The sequence below is a fragment of the Microcebus murinus genome, chromosome 8 (genome assembly GCF_040939455.1).
Source record: "Microcebus murinus isolate Inina chromosome 8, M.murinus_Inina_mat1.0, whole genome shotgun sequence".
NCBI lineage: Eukaryota > Metazoa > Chordata > Mammalia > Primates > Cheirogaleidae > Microcebus > Microcebus murinus.
Window position 1 is genome coordinate 50,267,109 of NC_134111.1, and position 24,432 is coordinate 50,291,540.

General features: G+C 36.4%; 1 protein-coding gene across 3 annotated transcripts in view; it reads right to left on the minus strand.

Annotated features, from left to right (window-relative positions):
* SLC25A12 (solute carrier family 25 member 12) overlaps positions 1-24,432 on the minus strand; it is a 180,412-nt gene that overhangs the window by 57,456 nt on the left and 98,524 nt on the right. For all 3 annotated transcript variants that reach the window (XM_012781934.2, XM_012781935.2, XM_012781937.3), the window contains exons 3-5: positions 19,562-19,704; positions 11,655-11,770; positions 2,797-2,936 (exon numbers count right to left, since the gene is read on the minus strand). In XM_012781934.2, the coding sequence (XP_012637388.1) occupies positions 2,797-2,936; positions 11,655-11,770; positions 19,562-19,704 (399 nt within the window). The remainder of the gene's footprint in view (positions 1-2,796; positions 2,937-11,654; positions 11,771-19,561; positions 19,705-24,432) is intronic.

A 24,432-nucleotide genomic window follows, 5' to 3' on the forward strand; every position in this document is an offset into this window, starting at 1 on the left:
TAAGAATATGCTATTTTTTAAAAAAATGAACATTCAGAGAAAAAAAAGCTCCTGAAAATTAGAATCCAACAGAAATAAAAATCGTAACAGAAGGTTCAGAAGGAAAATAGGACAAAAAAGAAAACTAAAAGATAATAATTTTAATATTTAATAGTCCTAGTAAGGAATAAAATAGAGTAAGAAAACTGTTAAGAAAATTTTCAAGACTTGAAGGACATAGGTTTTCAGATTAGAAAAGCCCACTTGAGGCCGGGCGCGGTGGCTCAAGCCTGTAATCCTAGCACTCTGGGAGGCCGAGGCGGGCGGATTGCTCGAGGTCAGGAGTTCGAAACCAGCCTGAGCAAGAGCGAGACCCCGTCTCTACTATAAATAGAAAGAAATTAATTGGCCAACTAATATATATATATAAAATTAGCCGGGCGTGGTGGCGCATGCCTGTAGTCCCAGCTACTCGGGAGGCTGAGGCAGAAGGATCGCTTGAGCCCAGGAGTTTGAGGTTGCTGTGAGCTAGGCTGACACCACGGCACTCACTCTAGCCTGTGCAACAAAGCGAAACTCTGTCTCAAAAAAAAAAAAAAAAAAAGCCCACTTGAATGAAGAGCCCAGCACAACGAATAAAAATAAACGCACACCAAGGAATATCATTGTGAAGTTTCGTAAGCACCTAACAAAAAAAAAAAAAAATTAAAACCTTCTAAAGTGGGGGGAAAAAGTTTGAAAACTGAATCAAGAATAAAATTGGCACTGGAATTCACAGTGGCAGCACTGGAAACTAGAAAACAAAAGAGAAATACTTTGAAAATTATGAGGAAAATAAATTCCAACTAGAATACTGAGCCACCAGTTATGGAGCAAGAGGTTTTCAGATATGAGAAGTCTGAAAAAAAAATTATTTTACTTCCCTCAGGAAGTCCCTGCAGGATGTATTCTACCAAAAAAGAAGAAGTAAACCATGCTAAAGGAAGAGGTAAAACCCAACAAACAGGAAATGTAACATAACGGAAAGGCAAATGGATTCTCCAGGGATAAAGGTGAAGGAAGATAACAGACAGCTATGAAGCAAGCTTACAAAGTCCACCTTCTAAGACAGCAGAGTGGTGCAGCGGGACCATGCTGGGCCCACAAAATCCACCTTCTGACCATGACGCAGGTCAGAAAGCACCAAGAAAATGGTACAGCTGATGCGGAAAACAATCCACTCGTTCGTCAAAATGTTAAACAGACTTACCATATGACCCAGCAATTCCACTCCTAGCTATACCCGAAAAGAACAGAAAACCAGTATTCAAACAAATATTTGCCTACAAATGTTCACAGCAACACCATTCACAATAGCCACAAGGTGAGTACAAACCAAATGTCCAACAACTGATGAATGGGTAGACAAAATACGGTTTATTCATACAATGTGGTATTAGTCAGCCATAGAAAGGAATGAAACACTGACATATGGTACAATATGGATAATCCCTGGAAACATTATGTGAAAAAGCCAGACATAAAAGTTCATATTGTATGATTCTATTTGTATGAAATTCCAGAATAGGTAAATCCATAGAAATATTATAGGAAGCAGATTGGTAGTGGCCAGAAGCTGGGGGAAGCAGAAATGGGGAGTGAGTGCTCAATGGATACAGGGTTTTCTTTTGGAATGATAAAAACATCTGGGAACTAGATAGAGGCGGTGGTCACAAAACACTGTGAATGTACTCAAAGCCACTAAATTGTACATTTCTAAATACCTAATTTTATGTTATGTAAATTTTACCTCAATTTTTTAAAAAAATAGCTCCTGCAGAGCTCCAAGAAAATGAAATTGATATATCTAATGTGTTTTGAACATATTAAAAGATATTTTAATAGCTGGGGTAAAATTTGAGGATGAATTAGTATCAACACATAGAAAACTAAACTAATGAAAACTAGAAACTCTAAGAAAAGCAATATAATTTTAGCCATGAAGAGTATTTACAAAATTACAGTAATTCATAGGACTACTGATCTAAGCAGAATCATGACATCATGATACAGGGGGTAGAGAGGACAGAAAATGTCCAAGTCTGTGGCAGGGAAGGAGAGGTGAAAGAGCTAGCTCCTAGTCGTACACAAAATTCAGTCAAAACTACCTAAAAGTGAAAAGTTAAAAAGTAGAAGTGCCAACAAGTTTACCATTTAAATAAATAGAATGAAACACTGAAAGAAACAGGTATAAGAGTTTTTAAAAGCTGCTTCTGGGCCGGGTGCAGTGGCTCACGCCTGTAATCCTAGCACTCTGGGAGACCAGGCAGGCAGATTGCTCGAGCTTAGGAGTTAGAAACCAGCCTGAAGAAGAGTGAGACCCCCGTCTCTACTATAAATAGAAAGAAATTAATTGACCAACTAATATATAGAGAAAAAATTAGCCGGGCATGGTGGCGCATGCCTGTAGTCCCAGCTACTAGGGAGGCTGAGGCAGTAGGGTTGCTTGAGCCCAGGAGTTTGAGGTTGCTGTGAGCTAGGCTGACACCACGGCACTCACTCTAGCCTGGGCAAAAAAGCGAGACTTTGTCTCAAAAAATAAAATAAAATAATAAAATAAAATAAAATAAAATAATAAAATAAAATAAAATAAAATATAAAATAAAATAAAATAAAATAAAATAAAATAAAAGCTGCTTCTGGTGAGTGAGAAATCAAAATTTGGGGTGAAATGCCACGGGGGACTACTATTTTTGCAACAACCTTAATAAAAACAAAAGAGAAGGAGGCAGAGGAAGAATAGTATATATTTATACCAGTTATGAAAACTGAGCTCACCTGGAGAAACTGCGTGAATTCTGTGTAGTTAAGATGCTTCTTTCGGTTATGCCCAAAATGCAGTCGGATAAATTCACAGTCCCAGTTAAAAGGGATATGATGATGAATAATAGTCTGTCCAAAAATTTCTTTGACATTTTCTTAAAAAGGAAAACAAAAATAAATCAATTATATCTGGAATAAGTAGTTTATTCCACTGCAATGTTCCTACAGAAAAAAAATTAAGAGAAATTTAAAAAGTCAATATCATCTGCTTCTATTAAGATTAACTGCAAATTTTTTTTTTGTGCCCAGAAACCCATGCACAGGAACACAATTGATACAAAATATAATTTTACACTTAAGATTGTGTACCATTACATATAAGGCCATGAGATTCTTAATTTCTCTTGATTTAATTTTAATTATAAAGTGATTTATATCTTGCACTATAAATGGCTGCTACTTTACATTCCAGTATAAAATCAATAGTGTTTTCCCAGTTCCTCAAGGAGTCGAATTAAGCCCTTTATCAGAAGCATGAATACCTAAATTACAGTATAATGCAATATTTGTCATACTAAGTATGGTTTGATTGAGGCTTGATTATTACATTCACACTAGCCTGAATATGTCTATTGAAGATAGATATAAGAAATACTAGCAAAAGCATATCATTAGCTCAGCAGCAAGCACCTTATTAAAAGCTTCTGATATTGTCAAAAATATGGTCTTGACACAAAGCTTCAAAATCCCCATAAAATCCATGATTATTAGTCTGAACTATTAAAATATTTTAAGATAAGTGAAATCAGTGATTCACTTTAAAATAAAGAACACGGTACACTAATTTTTAGATAGAAACCAGTCACACTGTGTAATATACAACCAAAACCCTCTGGCAGCTTGTCTTCATGCACTAACAATGTCACTTTCTTACACGGTTCTAAACTATAAAAGTCAATTCACAAATGACTGGTACTTTAACAAGTATAGACTGGATAGACTAATTTAGAAGCTCATGCCAAAAAAAAAAAAAAATGAACAAAGTTAAGAAAGCAGGAAGCCTGTTTTACTGATGTCTTGAGAACAAGATTATTTTCAGATTTAAGCCAATTTTATTAGTGAAAGGTTTTACCGTCAATAGCTACCAATTATGCTAGAGAATTAGTAAATACAAGTTTAATGTTTTATATTCTTTGCCAACTATGTTATTTTCTCTAATTTTTGCAAATTCTTTGAGTAAGATACAATCTCATATTTTAAATGGTTTAATGGATTCCCTTTAGTTTTATATACGTAACCTTTTTCTTACTGAAACCATTACTACTGGGGTGGGGGAATGTAAGAGTCCTTTTACTGTAAATCCTACTAGTCTAGACTCCATATAACAGCTCTGAATAGATTATAGCAATCAGCAAAGTTGGAAGAAGGCATTGGATGTCACTGGGGAGATGGGATTCTCATCCTTTCTTGCAAATAGAATGTAGAATTCATTTCTTGCTTAAGTAATGACAATATTTCAGAGTTTTCAAATCATGTCAAGTATTTCACCTTACATAAATACAATTAAATATATGGGTTTTTGTTTCTAAAAGCAAAGAATTAACTCAACAGCAATTCATGGGATCCTGGTTTCTAACCAACACAAAAGATTATCCTTAAATCTAAATGAAATTTCAAGGTGTAAAATATTATAAGATAATTGAAATAATAAAGGTTGCAGAAAATATTTAGGTCTAAAAATATTATAGCAGATCAGTAAAGATTTTTTTAGGATCCTTCTAATTTAATTAATTAGCTGCTTCTATTCCCAAATAAATAAATTAAATTTTTTAAAGTGTAACAAAAAAAAAGTATTCAGATAAAAAATTTAAAAATTAATGGAAAACAGAATAGGATAACTTAAATTACTATTAATATATTAAGTAATATCAATATTAAAAGCAGTAAGTTATTTCATGATAACATTTTATTTATTTATTTTATTTACTATTATTTTTTTTTTGAGACAGAGACTCACTCTGCCATCCCAGGTAGAGTGCAGTGGCGTCATCATAGCTCACTGTAACCTCAAACTGCTGGGCTCAAGCAATCCTCTTGCCTCAGCCTCTCGAATAGCTGAGACTACAGGTGCATTCCATGACACCTGGATAATATTTCTATTAAATATTTTTAGTAGAGATGGGGTCTTGCTTTTGCTCAGGCTGGTCATGAACTCCAGAGCGCAAGCAATCCTTCTGTCTCAGCCTCCCAGAGTGCTAGAATTATAGGAGTGAGCCACTGTATCTGGCTGGTAATATTTTAAAGGTCACAACTCCCAAAATTCAATTATTTGATAAGAAATATATATTGCTAATTTTTATATAATGGAATAAAACTGAATCCCTTTTATATGATCAGAAAATATCACAATCTCAAGTGTGAAACTATTTCAAAAAAAGTCAAAGGTTCAAAGGCTTTCAAACTAAAGAAAAGTTAATCTGTAAAAATCTTTTCCTGCTATGACAAAAAGGATACTTATAAACTAAATTTACAATGTATAATTTACATTTGGAAAGATATCTCTCTAATAAAAACTTTACCTAGAAATTCTATTTTATAAACTTCTTAGCAATCTCTAAATAAGATCTTAGAATGTCTTTGAAACAAAATGATATCCTAAATTACTTATAGTAATCTTCCAAAATATGGAAATACTATTTTCCATATTTATTTGGACATTTTCCACTTTCCCAAAGTGGTCACATGGCAACTCTGCACATGGTTTTATGATGATCATTATATGCTGTGGTTTATTAACTATCCCCCTGAAACTTTTAATTATTTTAGCCATGTCACAGGCTACTATAATTATTATATTAGGACTAATAAAATTTCAAACCTACTTTGGTACCTCTTGAGATGTATTCTACTTCGCTTATTATTTCCACTACCAAATTCCTGAGGCTTATTCAGGAATGTCACGGAAATAATTAGTAGAACTAGTGAAATCCAATTCATAATCATCGCTTTACTTTTACCAGGATGTGCTTATAAAAAAATTATATTAAAAAAGTCCAGAATTACAGAGTTTATACTTGCATGAGGCAATAGCTCAAATAGCTGATGTTCTTATCTTACTCAGTTTTATCAGGTCCTACCTAATATGAAAGAGAACCTCAATAGTCTCAGATATACCCAATATATCTAAATGAAACTGCACAGCAAGTGCCCCTAGCCCCAGAGAGAATCCCATCTTTCCAGTGGCAAACAAGGATCTCTAGCTGTAAATAGCACTCCTTAAGAGTGTGATTTAAGGGGCCATGGTTTGGCCTGGAAGAAAGGGACATGACAGTCACATCTTATTGGCAGCAAGATCATGATCTAGTGTTTTATACAAGGTTGGTATTGCTAAGAGAGAAACAGGAATCCATTTGTTTTCTGGCATATAGAAAACAATAGACCACTTTTTCACTTCCTGCAGAGCATGGGCTTATGAAAGGGATGGTGTATAATTCCACTGAAAAGGGAATTGGGGCCAGATACAAAAGTAGCCTGTCATTATGTTCTCTTTGCTCAAAGGAGAGGAGCACAATGATTTGTCAGGAGAGCAGGTAATGGTGACAACTTTAAGTAAAAATGTTTACAGATGTATAACATTAGTCAGTTAAGCTGTATCAGTCACTTATGATGACTGGACTAGATGCAATACACATTGAAGCATATATATTATGTAAATATGTCTTAACAGAGGTTTTAATTTCCCCAGCAGCCCACACTGTGTCTCCCCATCTCATCCACCCTCATCCCTCCCCTGGTTCTTATGGGAGCTTCCTACTGATCTTGTTCACCTTTCTGCAGTACAAAATTACCTCTGACCGGGGCTGGCACTCTTCTCCAAGACTGCCACCATGCCTGTTCCATGAATGAGCCTGGAAGGAGCTGCTGTACCAACGGTGTGGCCAGAGAACTCCTCCTGTAGGTATACAAGCCATCAGCCCTGTGACACAGCCCACCTACCATCAGCCCAACGACATCCTTGTTCCAAGGATTCCAGCCCAGCAGGAGCCACTACTTCCAACTTATAGACTTGAGACCAAGCATTCTTATTGTCAAGAGGAAAAAATTACTCAATAGCTGAGTTCCACCTGCACAGTTCTTCAAGTAAAGTCAGAAGGGCTTTTAGGGCTCCCACCATGAACAGTGAATATCCTTGTATATAACTGAACAAAAACAATGGTGAGACTTATAGAAGTGAAAAGTTTTTCAGTGAAGGAAAAATTGGGGGAAAGAGAAGGAACAACTAGGAAGCCAAAAAAGAAAACAAAGGAAAACAAACAACAACAACAACAACAAAAAGACCAACAACAGGAACTTGTAGAGGAAGTCCCAACCAATATCGCACGTAGACTCAGTCTTGGTTCTACTCCCAGGTGGGTCGCTAGTTTCCTGGGTGACCTCCTCCTGTTTCTCTAGGCAAAAGTATTTCTATTAGCCCTTTACCTACCTCCAGAAGGGACTACTACACAATCAGTCAACAGAGTAGTCCTGCTGCCAAACACATGTAAAGGTCCATTTCTCAGGAAAGATGAGTTCACATTTAGAGAGCACCTGCATTATCGAAGCTAGATGCTTCAACAGTCTGTCATCAAATGGCATAAAAACAAATAACACCATGTCCTTTTTTTTTAACCTCAAATTCTTTATCTACTGTAATAGCTGTGAGTATTAAACAAAACAAAACAAAAATAATCTTCTCTGTGATGTCTAAAAAAGCTATACAAAGGAAAAAAACCTCAAAAATTCTTCCTGATTTAATTTGGACTCATGGGTGAAGCTCTACTGCTTATCAAATTAAGTATTTATTGCTATTAGAATTTCATATTATTCCATGTCAATAGCTTTGTTTCCACAGAGAAAAGGTGCAACATTTTTCATATCTGTACTTCCATCTCCTGACCATTTAAATAAGAAGCAGTGGTTATGCCTAAACCACCCCAACCATTCTTCCATTTGGGGAAAAAGAGTGTATTTCAGAGGCACAAATGGAATATATTTTTTCTTGCTGTACATATTAATGGTCAAACATAGCACTAAATCTAAAGGAATTCCTGCATTTTGAAGCTTCCACAGTCAAGGGATGAGGATGTACCCTTGGAAAAGTTCACTTTGAAGAGATCCCATTCCTAGGCAAATAACTTTTGGGAACACAATGTTGATGAGTTTTTAATAGAGAACTCAGAACATACAACATGCTTCATACTTATTTATTAGTTAATAGATAAGGGTTTATTGTTTTGTTGGTTTTTTAAAGAATGCTTACATCTTGGGACAAATGCATGGCAGCCACTGACAACACAATGTAGCATAACTGCTTATGTAGGTTACCTCGATAGACCTAATTCTGTCAAGCAGGATGTCCAGTACACTAGTGGATAACAGCGAGACCAAGGCAAATTTACACTGTCTAGCACACACCAGTCATGCAATGGCCTCTACCCAGGCTCATGCTACCTGGCAGTAACAGATATACAAGCCATTAAGCAATTATCCGCAGCATGCGTTAGAGGCTTTATTAAAGAAACAAAAAGGAAACAATTAACTAACGGTTTTATTCACTCTTTTAAAAACTCCAGAACTCTTTCTTAAGGTTTCACATTCTGAAATGGATTACCAAGGCCTTAATCCAAGTCCTCTCTCCCAGAGTGGAGGCATCTCTAACAACAAAACAACCTTGTCCAGTACTCAAGTAAATGTTGTTCACTACTGCTATTTATATAAATACTTGCAAAGATGCACACAATTTAAGTATGTAATTTGTATAAAAATTATACAAAATGCGTATATAAAAAGCACATCTATAAAAACAAAAGCATAGATGAGAACAATATATACAAGTACACAGATAACATTATCATCATAGTCCACGAGAGATACTGATAGCATGATAGTTTTTCACCATTCCATTGCACCTTGCATCCAATATTGTCTACCAACTTTCTCTCCTCATATGCACAAGAGAAAATTATAATTTAAATAGCTTCAACTAGAAAACAGAAGGCCATTTGGTGAAAAAGATTTAACTCTAGTTAGAATAGACCTAAAATTTCCTTTTACCTAAACATGTGTTTATAAATGTATAATTCCTTTTACTGAGTACAACCATAAAAAACTGACCTTCATCACAGATCCAAAAATCCCATAAAAATAAACTCCAAGTTAATTATTTCCTTATGTAGAACTTCTGAAGTCTTAAATACGGCCTGAAATAAGTGGGCCTTAGAAATCTTATTAAATGGCATTTGCTATAAGTAATAGTTTTAAATACTTTTCCTCTTTTCTGAAAAATATAAAATTGAACTTTCCTGTATTGTAATTCTGTTCAGTCTAGTTCCAAATTTTGTCTAAAAATATATCCTCAAAGCTAGGGAGACAGGGCAGGAAGGGGAAATGGTCAAGGTCCTTAGGAAGCAAGTGAGCACCATCAAGAGGAAAATCAGAATTAGTTTACTAAACATAAACTAATTTCTACAATTAAGCATTTTTAAAGACTAATACATGGTTATAAATAAAAATCCTGGTTTATACACTTGTGAGACATCAATAATGTGTTCGATTTTGTGTCTACCATAAATCAAGAGAGCCATCCAGCTGGCCAGGGACCCCAGGAACTGAGTGCCGAAAGGGGTACAGCTGCTTCGTATTCCATAAGAATCTTCCTGTCTCTAGATTACGGAGCAGAAGAATGAAAGCAATATTCTGGAGGGTTCAAATGGTCTTCAATTTATACCAAGTGCTATGAAAACTAAAACTGATTTGTTTTGTTTTTAATCTAAATTATATTTCTTAAAAATCCTAACCCATAAATCATAGTCTGAAAGAAAAACAATGCTTGACTAAGGTAAGTATATAAAAAAAAAAGAAAAATAAAAGCTCTATAAAACGCTAATGTTGAGATCTAATAACTATAAGCTTTCATTTACAAGAAATAAGGTATATATAAGCCACTAAACTACTTCCTACACTCATTTTAATCTACTAATCATAATGGCATGCATCTTTAGTCTGTTGGATGAGAAGTCACTTTAGTGACATTTTTAAAAATAGAAGTTGGGAAAGGCAATTAAATGGAGGAGACACAAAGAATCATGATTATCAAGGGTAGAGGGACAAAATAAACTAGAATTTGGTTTTGAGGTCTAAATCTTAATGCAAACATGATAAAACACAGGTCACTATCACTAACTCAGACATTTGTATCAAGTTATTTCCTGAGAATTTCTGCAATGCATTTGTGAGACATGAGAGCACGTGTGATACCTACTGAAAATAGAAAATGCATCATTATTAGTAGTACATGGCTAAGGCTGAATGATGAGACCGACAGAAGTTTTGTGCTTTAAACTAGCAAATGTAGGTATTTCTGAGAAAAATAACTCTTCAGGAGGCAAAATGGCCAAAGGTTGTTCCAAAGCACTGAGAATGTCAAGATGCAGAAATCTAAAGAGCTCTGCATAGTATTTATTTAGGAAAGTCTCCTCATACAGAAGATTATTGAGTCAATGGGGAGAAGGAAGGAAACAATCAAGGCCAAGTTAAAAAATGTGCCCACCAAGGTTACAGCCAAGGCATCACTGGTTGTTCTGACTTACTTGTTCTATTCTTGTACTATTCCTCCCATTACAGTGATATTTCTTCCTTCTTCCTTCCTCAACTAAAGGACATCTGTTTTATAGTGAATAAATACTTAGCATTGTGGCTCAGGGAAAGCCTGATTTTCAAGGGTTTCCGTACAAATATTTGTGCCAATTCACACCATAAAAGGGGCTCAAGTTCAGTTTTGCAAGAGGAAAGAGTTCTGGAAATCTGTGTTACAGCGTTGTGAATATACCTAACAATACTGAACTGTATACTTAAAAATGGCTAAGGTGGTAAATTTTAAATAATATGTTTTTTACCACAATAAAAAAATTTCAAATATTCAAAAAAGGTAGGGGACAAGGTCCTTGAAAAAACTATATTGTTTTATTGAAAAGACCGTCGCAGGAAAATCACTAGTACTTTTACTAAACATAAACTAATTTCTACAAATAAGCATCTTTAAAAACTAATACATGATTACAAATAAAAATCCTAGTTTATACACTTGTGAGACATCAATAATGTGCTAGATTATGTGTCTACTAGAAGATTTAAATTAATTTCTACATCCAACTGAGATGTCAATTATAACATTCTAGACGTGTTTCCTAAAACCAAAATCTAAAATGGGGTTCAGAAAACACTAATCTTGCCTTAATTTCCTCCTTTAGTCCCATTCTGGTATTAAAATGACATCGTAGCAATTTTCCAAAGATGCTACAGAGAAGCTGAACTCCCTATTCAAAAATCTCTTAACGAATGAGATTAGCCAAATGCAGTGGCACATGCTAGCCACAGCTACTTGGGAGGCTGAGGCAGGAGGATTGCTTAAGCCCAGGAATTGGAGACCAGCCTGGGCAACATAGTGAGACCCCATTTCAAAAAATAAAAAAAGAGAGAGAGAATGAGAAAACCATTTCATATTGTTCTTGGTCTATTAAATAAAGAATTTTGTCCAGCCTAGCCCAGAACAAGAAAATTCTATACCATCCGTTTTAGGAATGTGAAAGTGCCAATAACTCAATGAGCTGAAGCAATAGCATTCCTAGATTCCTTAATCTATGGCAATAGGCTAATGCTTTGAAGAAAATAAAACCACTTATATCTGTGTAAATCTTTTTAGGAAACTAATACTTCACTGATTGATTAGGCCCTAAATAAGCAGCACTCTATATTCAGCTACTAGATTTAGCAATTAAACACTGGGCCAGCATCACTAACTTTACTTATCACTTATAATCTTCTTTTTCCCTTACCAAATGTCACCTCTCCATTTCCGCTCTTGTCAAACAATTGGAAAGCCACTATGAACATGGAATCTGGAGCACATAAAACAGATTCAAATGCCAAAAACTCTTGATAGGAGATCAACCTGGAAGAAAATACAAAATGTTACTGGCTGGTAAAGAAAGGAAAGGGAAGAAAAAGGATTCATTAGAATATCACCCTTTTGTGAGCCTCAACGGCAACAAATTACTGAACCTGGGCAATAATCAATAGCCTCTAACATTACAAAAAGAGAATCAGACCAAAACTAATTAAACCTGAATCTGATCAAGTCTCTACACCAGAGCTTCTCAACCTCAGCGCTGTTGACATTTTAAGTTGGATAATTTTTTGTTATGAGGGTCTCAGTGCATTGAAGCATGTTTCGAGAAGCATGATGTAAGCATGTTTAGCAGCATCCCTAAGACGCCAATAGCATATCCCAGTTGTGACGAACAGACATCACCAAATGTCCCCTGGAAAGCAAAATTGTCCCTGTTGAAAACTACTGATCTACATCTAATCACCAATTTATAGAAAATACAATGAACAAAAGGAACATGTTCACCACCACCACCACAGAAACGTGGACTGTAGGAAACTACAAGATAAACATTCTGTAGTTGCAAAAAGAAATAATAATTTTTTTTTTTTTTTGAGACAGAGTCTCGCTTTGTTGCCCAGGCTAGAGTGAATGCCGTGGCATCAGCCTAGCTCACAGCAACCTCAAACTCCTGGGCTCTGGGCCGGGCGCTGTGGCTCACGCCTGTAATCCTAGCTCTTGGGAGGCCGAGGCGGGCGGATTGCTCAAGGTCAGGAGTTCAAAACCAGCCTGAGCAAGAGCGAGACCCCGTCTCTACTATAAATAGAAAGAAATTAATTGGCCAACTGATATATATATATAAAAAAATTAGCCGGGCATGGTGGCGCATGCCTGTAGTCCCAGCTACTTGGGAGGCTGAGGCAGAAGGATCACTCGAGCCCAGGAGTTTGAGGTTGCTGTGAGCTAGGCTGACGCCACGGCACTCACTCTAGCCTGGACAACAAAGCGAGACTCTGTCTCAAAAAAAAAAAAAAAATACAAAAAAAGAAAAAAAATGATTAAAATGGTAAATTTTATGTTACGTGTTTTAACACAACAAAAAAAGTCACCTGAGGTTACCCAGGTATGTGCATTTGTCAAAGCTCAGCAAATGTACCTTTAGGATTTATGATTTTGGCCGGGCATGGTGGCTCACACCTGTAATCCTAGCACTCTGGGAGGCCAAGGCTGGAGGATCACTCGAGGTCAGGAGTTCAAGACCAGCCTGAGCAAGAGCGAGACCCCCCTCTCTACTAAAAATACAAAGAAATTAATTGGCCAACTAAAAATACATAGAAAAAATTAGCCAGCCATGGTGGCACATGCCTATAGTTCCAGCTACTCAGGAGGCTAAGGCAGAAGGATTGCTTGAGCCCAGGAGTTTGAGGTTGCTGTGAGCTAGGCTGACGCCTTGGCCGCTAGCCCAGGCAACAGAGCAAGACTCTGTCTCAAAAAAAAAAAAAAAAAAAAAAAGATTTATGATTTTGACTACATATAAATTAGTCTACATTGACTAATATAAATTGACTACATATAAATTTTATATCTAAAGGACAAGACTCAAAACAAATACTGAATTCTAGTTAATAATGTGCATGCTGAAATATTTAAGAAGTGTATCAATGTCTGCAATTTACTTCGAAATGTATTAAAAATTAAGATGGATTCATGGAAGAAGGATGGCTAGATAAGTGAAAAAGCAAGTCTAGTCAGATGTTAATGACAGAATTTATGTGGTAGGCATATCAATGTTCACTGTAAAATTCTTTCAACTTTCCTGAATGTTTGAAATTTTTCATAACAAAATGTTGGGGGGGGGGGAATAAGGAAAAAATAGGCCACTTGACAGTCTCTCTGATACTCTCATCAATTTTAAGCCCACAGGCATTATATACCACACTATAATGTAACAATATTTGTCAGAAAGCAAGAAAAAGTCTGCTTATCTAACATAAAGCAAATATGTTCCAGAATAGTTTTTAAAGCTTTTTTTCCCTTTAACCTGCCATAGATTCTGTTGCTAGAAGGACCCAGTCAAGACTTTAGCAGAGGCCCTGTGTGGTGGCTCATGCCTGTAATTCTAGCATTCTGGGAGGCAGAGGCAAGGAGGGAGGATTGCTTGAGGTCAGGAGTTAAAGAGCAGCCTGAGCAAGAGTGAAACCCAATCTCTACTAAAAAAAGAAAAACAAGCTAGGTGTCATGGCGCACACCTGTTCCTAGCTACTTGGGAGACTAAGGCAAGAGAATCCCTTGAGCCCAGGACTTTGATGTTGCAGTGAGCTATGACGACATCACTGCACTCTACCCAGGGCAAAAGAGCAAGAGACTGTCTCAGAAAAAAAAAAAAAAAGAAAGAAAGAAAGACTTTAATAGAACTGCAAACCACAAGCTACTAAATGTTGAGCAAAGAAACCACAGATTAGCTCACACCTTAATAAATTGTTTGTTTTCTTTTAATGAGAATGAAGGGAGAATGAGAATTTCTTTTCACTTTTTATCAGATATTACCCTGCTCTTTGACTTTTTATAAAGAACATGTATTCATTTTATAACTTTGAAATATTTTATGAATTTGGTGTGCTTTAAAAAATTTTTTACAAAGTCCCTTTTTAATTCACTAAATAGGACCTAATAAAATGTCAAAATATTAATGTTAATCTTGCAATTTTTAAAAAAAATTTTTATGGAGATGGGGTCTCACTCTGTTGCCCAGGATAGAGTATAGTGGCATCATCATAGCTCACTGCAACCTCGAGCTCCTGTGATTCTCCTACCTCAATCTCCTGAGTAGCTGGGACTACAGGCACACACCACCGCAACCAGCTAATATTTCTATTTTTTGTAGAGACAGGATCTCGTTCTTGCTCAGGCTGGTCCTGAACTCCTGACCTCCAGCAACCTAACACCCAGCAATTTTGCAATTTTTAAAACAACCAAGATTTTTGCATAAAAGTTTCCTATATATGCATGTGAACATAAAGGATAACACTTGTGAAAAACATAAAAGAGAGGACAATTAGTTTTCCACCTTATAGGAGAACGGAGCCTCCAGATGAAATTCTGATTGGGGGCTAAAAATAGAAACTACAGTTCTAGAAGTTACAGTTTCAAACAAGCAATTGTCTAAATATTTTAGATCAGATCACACAATAAGTCTCTGAGATCAGCATTTAATGCATAAAGTCATTTTGCTTTTGATTATACAACCAGAGCTTAAAAGTTTATGCCAAGATCTCACAATTAATACTTGGCTAAAGGCTTTTACTTTTAGACAACCCATCATGCTATTTATACCATACAACGCTGTTTTTACATGGCTCTCCACAGCAAGCACCTGTATCAAAACATTCCTGCTTATTTTACCATGTATTGGGGGAAAGGAGATGGGGAAGAAGAGAGAGGGGACAGTTTACATGCTAGAAAACGTGGGAGGAGGTGGTCAGAGCATATAAGAGCATGGTATTGACCACTCCTAAATAAGCTTTTCTCATACACTTAACCAAATCACTTAAACTTGTCTACACAAGTTCTGTTTGTACAGACTTGGTCTCGAGTGATTATAAGCAATATTAAATGTTGCCATTTCAAGTTATATATCTATAAGACTCACTACCAAAAAACTACAATAGAACAAAGTAACACATTTTGGGGCTGGAAAAAAATGTATTATACCAATTGAATTACTCTAATATTTCATCACTGCCCTGGGTAAACAGGTAGAAACAAAAAGAAGGAGAAACCAACTTTTAAAAAAGATTATAAGAAGAAAAATGGACTAAAAATGAAAAGAACTAATTTTGCATTATTGGGTATGTCAAACAACCTCTCTGGGCTTATTTTCCTGAACTGTTAAATGAGGAAGGTTTGACTTCTTGGTATAAATCAAACATTACCAAAGTTTTGATTCTACTGAATATAAAAGAACCTTTGACAATGATATTTGGCCTTCTTAAAGTCACAGACGTTTTTGAAAACCTGGGATTTCTGGAAAAATCTAATCATTTTGCATTATATTTCAGGAAGTTCAGGAACCTCTGAAGACCATTCATGAATACAAGGCTAAGAATGAATCCCTGTGTTTCTAGAAAATTCCACCTTTCTCTGCTTTTATTTTATTTTATTTTTTGAGACAGAGTCTCGCTTTGTTGCACAGGCTAGAGTGAGTGCCGTAGCATCAGCCTAGCTCACAGCAACCTCAAACTCCTGGGCTCAAGCAATCCTCCTGCCTCAGCCTCCCAAGTAGCTGGGACTACAGGCATGTACTGCCATGCCTGGCTAATTTTTTTCTATATATATTGGTTGGCCAATTAATTTCTTTCTATTTATAGTAGAGACGGGGTCTCACTCTTGCTCAGGCTGGTTTCGAACTCCTGACCTCGAGCAATCTGCCCGCCTCGGCCTCCCAGAGTGCTAAGGATTACAGGCGTGAGCCACTGCGCCCGGCCTCTCTGCTTTTATTTTTATTTATTTATTTATTTTTTGAGATAGAGTCTTACTTTGTTGTCCAGGCTAGAGTGAGTGCCGTGGCATCAGCTTAGCTCACAGCAACCTCAAACTCCTGGGCTCAAGCCAACCTCCTGCCTCAGCCTCCCGAGTAGCTGGGATTACAGGCATGCGCAACCATGCCTGGCTAATTTTTTCTATATATATTAGTTGGCCAATTAATTTCTTTCTATTTATAGTAGAGACGGGGTCTCGCTCTTCTTCAGGCTGGTTTCAAACTCCTGACCTTGAGCAATCCTCCCGCCTTGGCCTCCCAGAGTGCTAGGATTACAGGCGTGAGCCACTGCGCCCAGCCTCTTTCTCTGCTTCTAGAATTTGTATTTCATATACTCATTTAAAATTTGAAATAGTTTTTAAAATTTGAAATAGAACAAATTTATCTTTTTAAAAGTGAAACAGGGCCAAGCACAGTGACTCTAGCACTTTGGGAGGCCTACTCAACTCAGGAGGATTGCTTGAGGCCAGGAGTTTGAGACCAGCCTGAACAAGAGCAAGATCCTGTCTCTACAAAAAATAAAAAAATTAGCCAGGCGTTGTGCTACACACCTATAGTCCCAGCTACTCAGGAGGCTGAGGCAGGAGGATTGCTTGAGCCCAGGAGTTTGAGGTTGTAGTGAGCTATGATGATGCCACTGCATTTACTCTGCCAAGGCAACAAAGCCAGACCCTGTCTCAAAAGGAGGGAAAAAAAGTAAAATGGGTTTTTAAAAAAGTAAACACTATTTAACATTATTAGATTCTCCTCTAGCCAAAACCCATTATTGATCTAGTCTACTCTGGCAAGTTTTGATTTCACTTGATTTTAAAAAATCAAGTGAATTCAAATTTCAAAAACTCTTAATTTCATTTGACCACATGAAAATGTTCTATTTAACAATGCAACTCAGCCTAGGAGAATCACATGAAGCTTCAAAGAAGGCACACTACTGGGATGCACCAAGGCAGATGATCATGAAAGGAAGCATTTAAGAAGATATGGATATATAAAAAAGAAGAAGATATGGATATTCTGAAAACAAGTATAAGACCAAATTAATAATAATAAACATTCTGATAACTTCTAAAAGAGCTAAACATATATGTTACATTTAATAAGGGATGGGGAACCTACAGCCTTCTGATTTCAAGATTCTTCTTTTTTAAGCACCAAAAGAGGAAAGAAAACCTTCATCTTTCTCTGCTGCAACCCTTTTAATAGAAGGATTTGTTCTGCAAAATTTGGAGTTAGTCTAAAAGCCGCATTTATGGACCTAGAAGGCCTCTTTTTGAGTTAAGGCTGCGGAGTGGTCCACAATGACTTATCAGTTGATTTGACATTTTTAGAGAGTAAACACAAAATGTATGTATGTTGCCCAATACTTGTCATTTATAAATGATATAAAATCTTTCCAAGATATAAAATACTCATCCAACAAACATCTATGTGTTGAATACACAGTAAATCACACACTTCTACTATTGTTTAGTGAACAATAAAAATGAATACAGTACTAATCCTGGACTCAAAGAACTTAGATACCAATATCTTTCTATTTTAGCTATTACAACAGCCACCTAACTGGATTTCACTGCATGCAAGTCTTATCCTACTCCAACTTTCTATTTTTGTAAAATCTGATCACATTTGTAATCATGGAAATTATTTTTAAAGTGTCCTTACTGCCTAGATTTTTCCTTTTTTTATTATTTCAGGATATTATGAGGGTACAAACATTTTGGTTACATTTTATGTCTTTGCCTCACCCAAGCGAGGATTAGAGGCATGCCCTTCCCCTCTACAATCCTCACCGCGACCATAAATTGTGAGTTTATGCCCCCAACCCCTTATCCCTGGAGAATATTACTACCGTGTAAGTACCACAGTGTTGATCAGTCCTTAATGCCTAGTTTTTAAAAGTTTTTCACATAAGCACCTCTACAGGTAGGAGAAAGAAGCTGGGCCATTAAAGGCCTGGGGATGTAACTTGAAACTGCCATAATAAGCCAGAATTTTCCTTATCTAATTCATGCAAATATTACATTTGCTCCATAAAACAGCCATATATAAATTTTAATAAAAATAATAGTGGCTCCCCCCCCCAAGTTGAGTAAACTAACACACTAATAAGATGCACTTTGTTATTTCTGTGACTTCACACACCCATACACTGGCAGGCTAAAAATAACTCCAAGAGTGAGAGTCGTGAGCCTACAGCCATCCCAACTACTTTTCTTATAGCGACAAAGCAATGCCATAGCCACACCAAAGTACTGGCAACCCAACCCCCTGGAAATCCACTCCCCCAAACACACACATACATGTATGCCCCTTGATATTTCATGCTACTCCTCCTGGAATTCTCCTAATTATCTAACAAGCTCATGTTCATCTAGCCAGATTTCACAAGCATCACATCATCCATGATTCTGTCCTGACCACCCATAACAGAGTTAGCCATGCTTTCGTGAGTGCCTTCTGTACCTCTCTTACATCTATTACACTGCCTTATCCCAGAGGTACTATTTTTTTTTCTTTGTTTAATCATCTTCTTTCCCACTAGGCTCTTCTTAAGGCCAGAAGTCTCATTTATGTTTGTATTTATAAGGCTCAACAGTACCTGACAAATGGTGGTTGTTCAATTAATATTTACCAAATAAATATTAGACAGATAAATGAATAAATGCCACTCCCTAAGAGATTCTTTAAGTTATTTTTCATCACAGCACTTACAGCCTCCTAACATGCTATAATTTACTTTCTTATCATCTTTATGCAAAGTAGTCACTGATGTAACTCCAGCACCAAGAACAGTGCCTAAAATATAGCAAGTGCTCCATAGCTATTAAATGAATGAATGAAAGAAATACACTTAGCTATCTGGAACCCATTCTGCTCAAATCAGTCTATAGAAAACATGGCTTTCCCCATGTAATTTTTTTTTTTTCAAACAGAAAGAAAAATGCCAGTTTCCTTGATAATGGCAGTAAATAACACAATTTTTATAAATTAAAAAAAAAGATATGGCTTAATTGTAAACTATTATTTATCAATTAAAAAAAAAGAACACTGATCACCAGTTAGTGAGGTTTAAGAGTTATGATGGCTCATAGCTTGACCTATAAGGTAGAATCCTTCCCTGGAAAATTACTATCCTTACTTTATCAAAATACAGCTTTCTTTTATTTTGCAACAAAAACCCAAAAACCAATTTGAATACATTTTTCATGATGATTTCTGTCCCCCAAAATATGTAATAAGATACTAATAGATAAATTTATGGATTTTTTTATTCTTAATAAGATATTCTAGAACATCAGCATAAAGATCCTTACCCATCCTTGGTTTGATCAGCTACTCCTGCCAAGAGCTGCACAATCATTGGATTGCTATTTGGATCATTATATAATCCAAGATAGCGTTGAACAAAGTCCTCCGGGGTCATGTAATGTTCTCCATCGACCTCAGTACTGGCATACTGAAAAAATAAATAAATAATGCATACTGAAAAATTATTCATTATAATTTTGTAATCAACAAATGTTTTGTAAAAAGGTAAGTTAAAGGCTAGTATTAAAATAATACTAAATGCAGAACTTTTCTCTAGATAGTGAAAAATCAAATACTCTGAGCCTAATTTAAGAACACTATAAAGTACTGATACAAGCTACAATATGTATGAACCTTGAAAATATGCTCAGTGAAAAAAGTCAGATACAAAAGGCCATATATTATGTGATTCCATTTATATGAAATGTCCACAATAGACACATAGAATCGGAAAGTAGAATGGTGGTTGCCAGGAGTTGGGAAGAGGAGAAAATGGAAGTTAACTGCTTATTGGGCATGGGGTTTCTCTTTACAGACATGGAAAATGTTCTGTAATTAGATAATAATGATGGCCATACAACATTGTAGATATTAATATGCTAAAAAAAAATCACTGAATTGTTTACTTTAAAGTGGTTAAAATGGTGAATTTTATGTTATGTAAATTTTATCTCAATCTAAAATATATAGATAGATAGATAGAGATAGGTAAGATCAAATATATGAGAAAGATTCAGAAAAGTGAAAGGGCAGCCAGGACTTGCAAGTAAGAAAATAGCCTCTGTAGACTCCCAGAGGCTTTCTGTCTACAGGAGCAGGGGAGAAGGACGAATATAACTTGCCAAACCTTAAAAGTAAAATGAAAGAGAAAGGCATAACAAACAAGACCTTCCATCACAGGTCTCCGTTCTAAGTTCCAGTAGCTGGAAAAAAAGAAATTATTTTTTACGCCAATAATTTTTTAAAATAAAATTATAGCCGGGCGTGGTGGCTCACGCCTGTAATCCTAGCACTTTGGGAGGCCGAGGCGGGTGGATTGCTCAAGGTCAGGAGTTCGAAACCAGCCTGAGCGAGACCCCATCTCTACCAAAAATAGAAATAAATTAATTGACCAACTAAAAATATATATACAAAAAAAAAAATTAGCCGGGCATGGTGGCGCATGCCTGTAGTCACAGCTACTCGGGAGGCTGAGGCAGTAGGATCGCTGAGTCCCGGAGATTGAGGTTGCTGTGAGCCAGGCTGACGCCACGGCACTCACTCTAGCCTGGGCAACAAAGTGAGACTCTGTCTCAAAAAAAAATAAAATAAAATAAAATTATAAATACCTGCATCAAAGAAATGCCTCATTATTTCATGGGTTTTATGTACTATGGCATTACCAAATATGAACCACCAAAGACCTCCTTTTTGAGTTGCAGCAGATCAATTTAGTTACTTCAACCAACAAAGCAATAAGATCAGAAAATTTCCCAGAACTGAAGGATACAAGGACTCACTAAGTGCCTTAAATTAAAACAAACAAAAATCCACACTAGGGCCTACCTCATCCTCATACAATTGCAGAACATCAGAATAAAGAGAAAAATCCAAAAAGTTGTCAGAGAGAAAAATCAGTTCACAGATAAAGAATCATGAATCAAGGGGACTGTGCTCCTCGACAGCAACACTGGAAGCTTGCAGAGGAAGGAGTAAGGCCTTGAAAATTCTGAAAGAAATTTCCAACCTGGAATTCTAAACTGAGCCAAACTATCAATCAGATGTAAGGTTAAAAGTACCCTGAGTACTTTTTATTTTTTCTGCCCTCATGTACCCTTTCTCATAAAGCTATAGAAGAAATTTTTTTAAAAAGAGGGAATGAAACAAGTAAAAGGAAGATGTGGGGTCCAGAGCACAGGTGATTCAACCCAGGAAGTGGCCAAGGGAAGTTTCAGAATGACTGCTGCTGGCCTCTAGAATACCTGGTCCTGACAGGGGAGATGGAAGACTCACGGAAGCAAAGCCAATGGGGAAAATGGAATGTCAGGTTATCCAAGGCATTTGACTATGTAGAAAATATCACTGGGAGGAGTTTAGGTCTTTGCTCAAAGACCTTCTCAGTGAGGCCCACCCTTACCGCCCTATTTAGCATTGTGATTCCTGCCTGTATCTATATTCCCAATCCCCCTGATGCTGTTCTGCTTTCCCCCCAGCACCTCTCACCTTCTAACATACTTTATATTTTACCTATTTATTGCATTTATTGTCTATCTCCCAACTAGAATGTGTCACAGGGGAAAGAATCTTTGTTGAGTTTGTTTAGTGATGTATCCTGGGCATTAAGAAAAATTCCTGGCACATAGTAGGCAGTAAATATTTGTTAAATTAGTTAACTGGTAATAGGTACACAAATAACTAGGCAAATGTAGAATCTGGTAATTTTTAACTCTATGAAAAAGTATTTTTGTTGTACAAAAATAGAAAATATCCTAACGCATGACTTGGCTCAAAATAAATAATAAAGTCATAATAATGTAGATACTAAATATTAATTTAATAAAAATTACAAATAAACTGAAAAAAATGGAGTCAGAAGAATGGGGGAGAAAATAGCATAAGGAAGCTGTCCTCAACCATGGTAACAGGAAGTCAAAAATATCTAGAAATAGCAGAATAGAAATGTAAAGGGAAATACCAAAATAAATAGCTAAAAGGATTACAAGTTGTTGCTTCTGGGAAGCAAGATGGGGAAGAAGGGCAAAGGGTTGTTGATTTGCTCTTTGGTTAAGTACTACAAATATCTGCATTTGTGAATCTGACTACACCACGCCACCTCCTTTTTTTTTTTTTTTTTTTTTGAGACAGTCTCACTCTGTTGCTCAGGCCAGAGTGAGTGCCATGGTGTTAGCCTAGCTCACAGCAACCTCAAACTCCTGGGCTCAAGCGATCCTTCTGCCTCAGCCTCCCGAGTAGCTGGGACTACAGGCATGCGCCACCATGCCTGGCTAATTTTTTCTATATATATTAGTTGGCCAATTAATTTCTTTCTATTTTTATAGTAGAGATGGTGTCTAACTCTTGCTCAGGCTGGTTTCTGAGCAATTCTTGACCTCGAGCAATCTGCCAGCCTCAGCCTCCCAGAGTCCTAGCATTACAGGTGTGAGCCACCGTGCCCGGCCATGCCACCTCCTTTTTCAACAAAAGAATTAAATCAGAAATGTTTCCTTTGTCTTATTCTGAAAAACACCACAGAGATTACCACCTCGAGTAGTTTATCAGCCTGCAAAAGAAATAGTCCAAGGTGGACATATTTTTTTTACTAGTTGGTATTACCAAAAGCACTGAAGGAACATCACCCCAAAATAAAGTCATGTTCTCTCCACATGATCATAACAGCCATTCCTGAAGGGGTCCTGGGTTTAAATCTTGGCTCTACAACTAACCCGCTGTGAGTCCTTAGACAAATCCATTCTCCTCCCACGCCTATAAATGTTTTACACATTTATAAAACAAAGATAAAATAGTCTCTGAGATTCCAAAACAGTAAGTATATAAACATAGGATGAAGAAAAAGCAAACTGTAAGATAGCCATACTAATAGTAAGTGGATTCTACCAACTCTGGTCAATTGCTGCTTCTCTTCCTCATTCTTTAATGTATGACATAATTAGGCATGTTCTACCAAGATCACAAAACCATCATGTTAAGGACAGGCAGGAGTGAGAAAAGGCACAATGTCAGACAAATCCTGGAACGGGAAAGAAGGATCAATACAAGAAAGTCTAAAAACAGAATTTAAGAAGACTGACAGGTACACCACTAACTGGAATATGAGTGCTGAATAACAGAATGAGAAATGTACTATGGGAAGCAAAAAGGAATCATTCATTCTAAGGACTGGTGGGATGGGGATGGGGGGAGGGAGAAAGTAGTGTTTGGAATCGGCCTTTAAAGTTAAATTCAATTTCAACTGCAAGTGGAAAGAAAGGGTATTTCAAGCTAAAAAAAAAACCAAAAACCCCCACAAAAAACAAAAACCCAAAGTGAACAAACATAGAAATAATAAAAACACTTTTTTTTTTCTTTTTTGGGGGGAGGGATTACTTGGAGAAGGAATAAGTAAAGACAAAGTATACAAAGATACATAGTAGAAGGTGAAGCTGAAAAGGCAGGTTGAGACTAGATGATGGACAACTGTAAATGCTAAACTGATGGGGGGTGGGGGGAAGAAAAAAAAATAAAAAATAAAAAATAAAATAAAATAAATGCTAAACTGAATAGTCTGAACTTTATTCTGCAAGTCATGGGACACCACTGAAAATTTTAGGGGAGGGAAGAGACATGCTCTGACCTGTGCTATCCTCAGTGGCAACATGAAAGATGGGTGGAGAAGAGAGGAACTGAGGGGGACAGTGAGACCAAGTAGCAGCCATGGCAAAGTTACAGGTGAAAGAGGTTGAGGCCTGAAGGTATTGGGAGTGAAAAGGAAAAACCAATGGGTACTTTTACCTATTGCTAATGGCTTTCTATTACATTATTTTAATAGTATTGCACTCATGCTATTCAAAATTCAGAAAGTACAAAGGATGACACTGAAAAGTCTCTCTCCCACCTCTGTCCCCAGTCACTCAATTCCCCACCCTAGAGGCAATCAGTTTCTTAAATATCTTTCTAGAGATGTTTTATCATAAACAAGTAAATTATATATATACATTAATATACATACACCCAAATATGTGTGTTGTATATTAATATATGCAATTCTTATCCATTTCTTTTTTTACATAAATGAAAGCATACTATTTATACTGCTCTGTACATCTTATTTTTTTCAAATTTAGTCCTTCTGAAAAGCAATTTAGCAATATATATAGGTACATATACATAAGTATACATA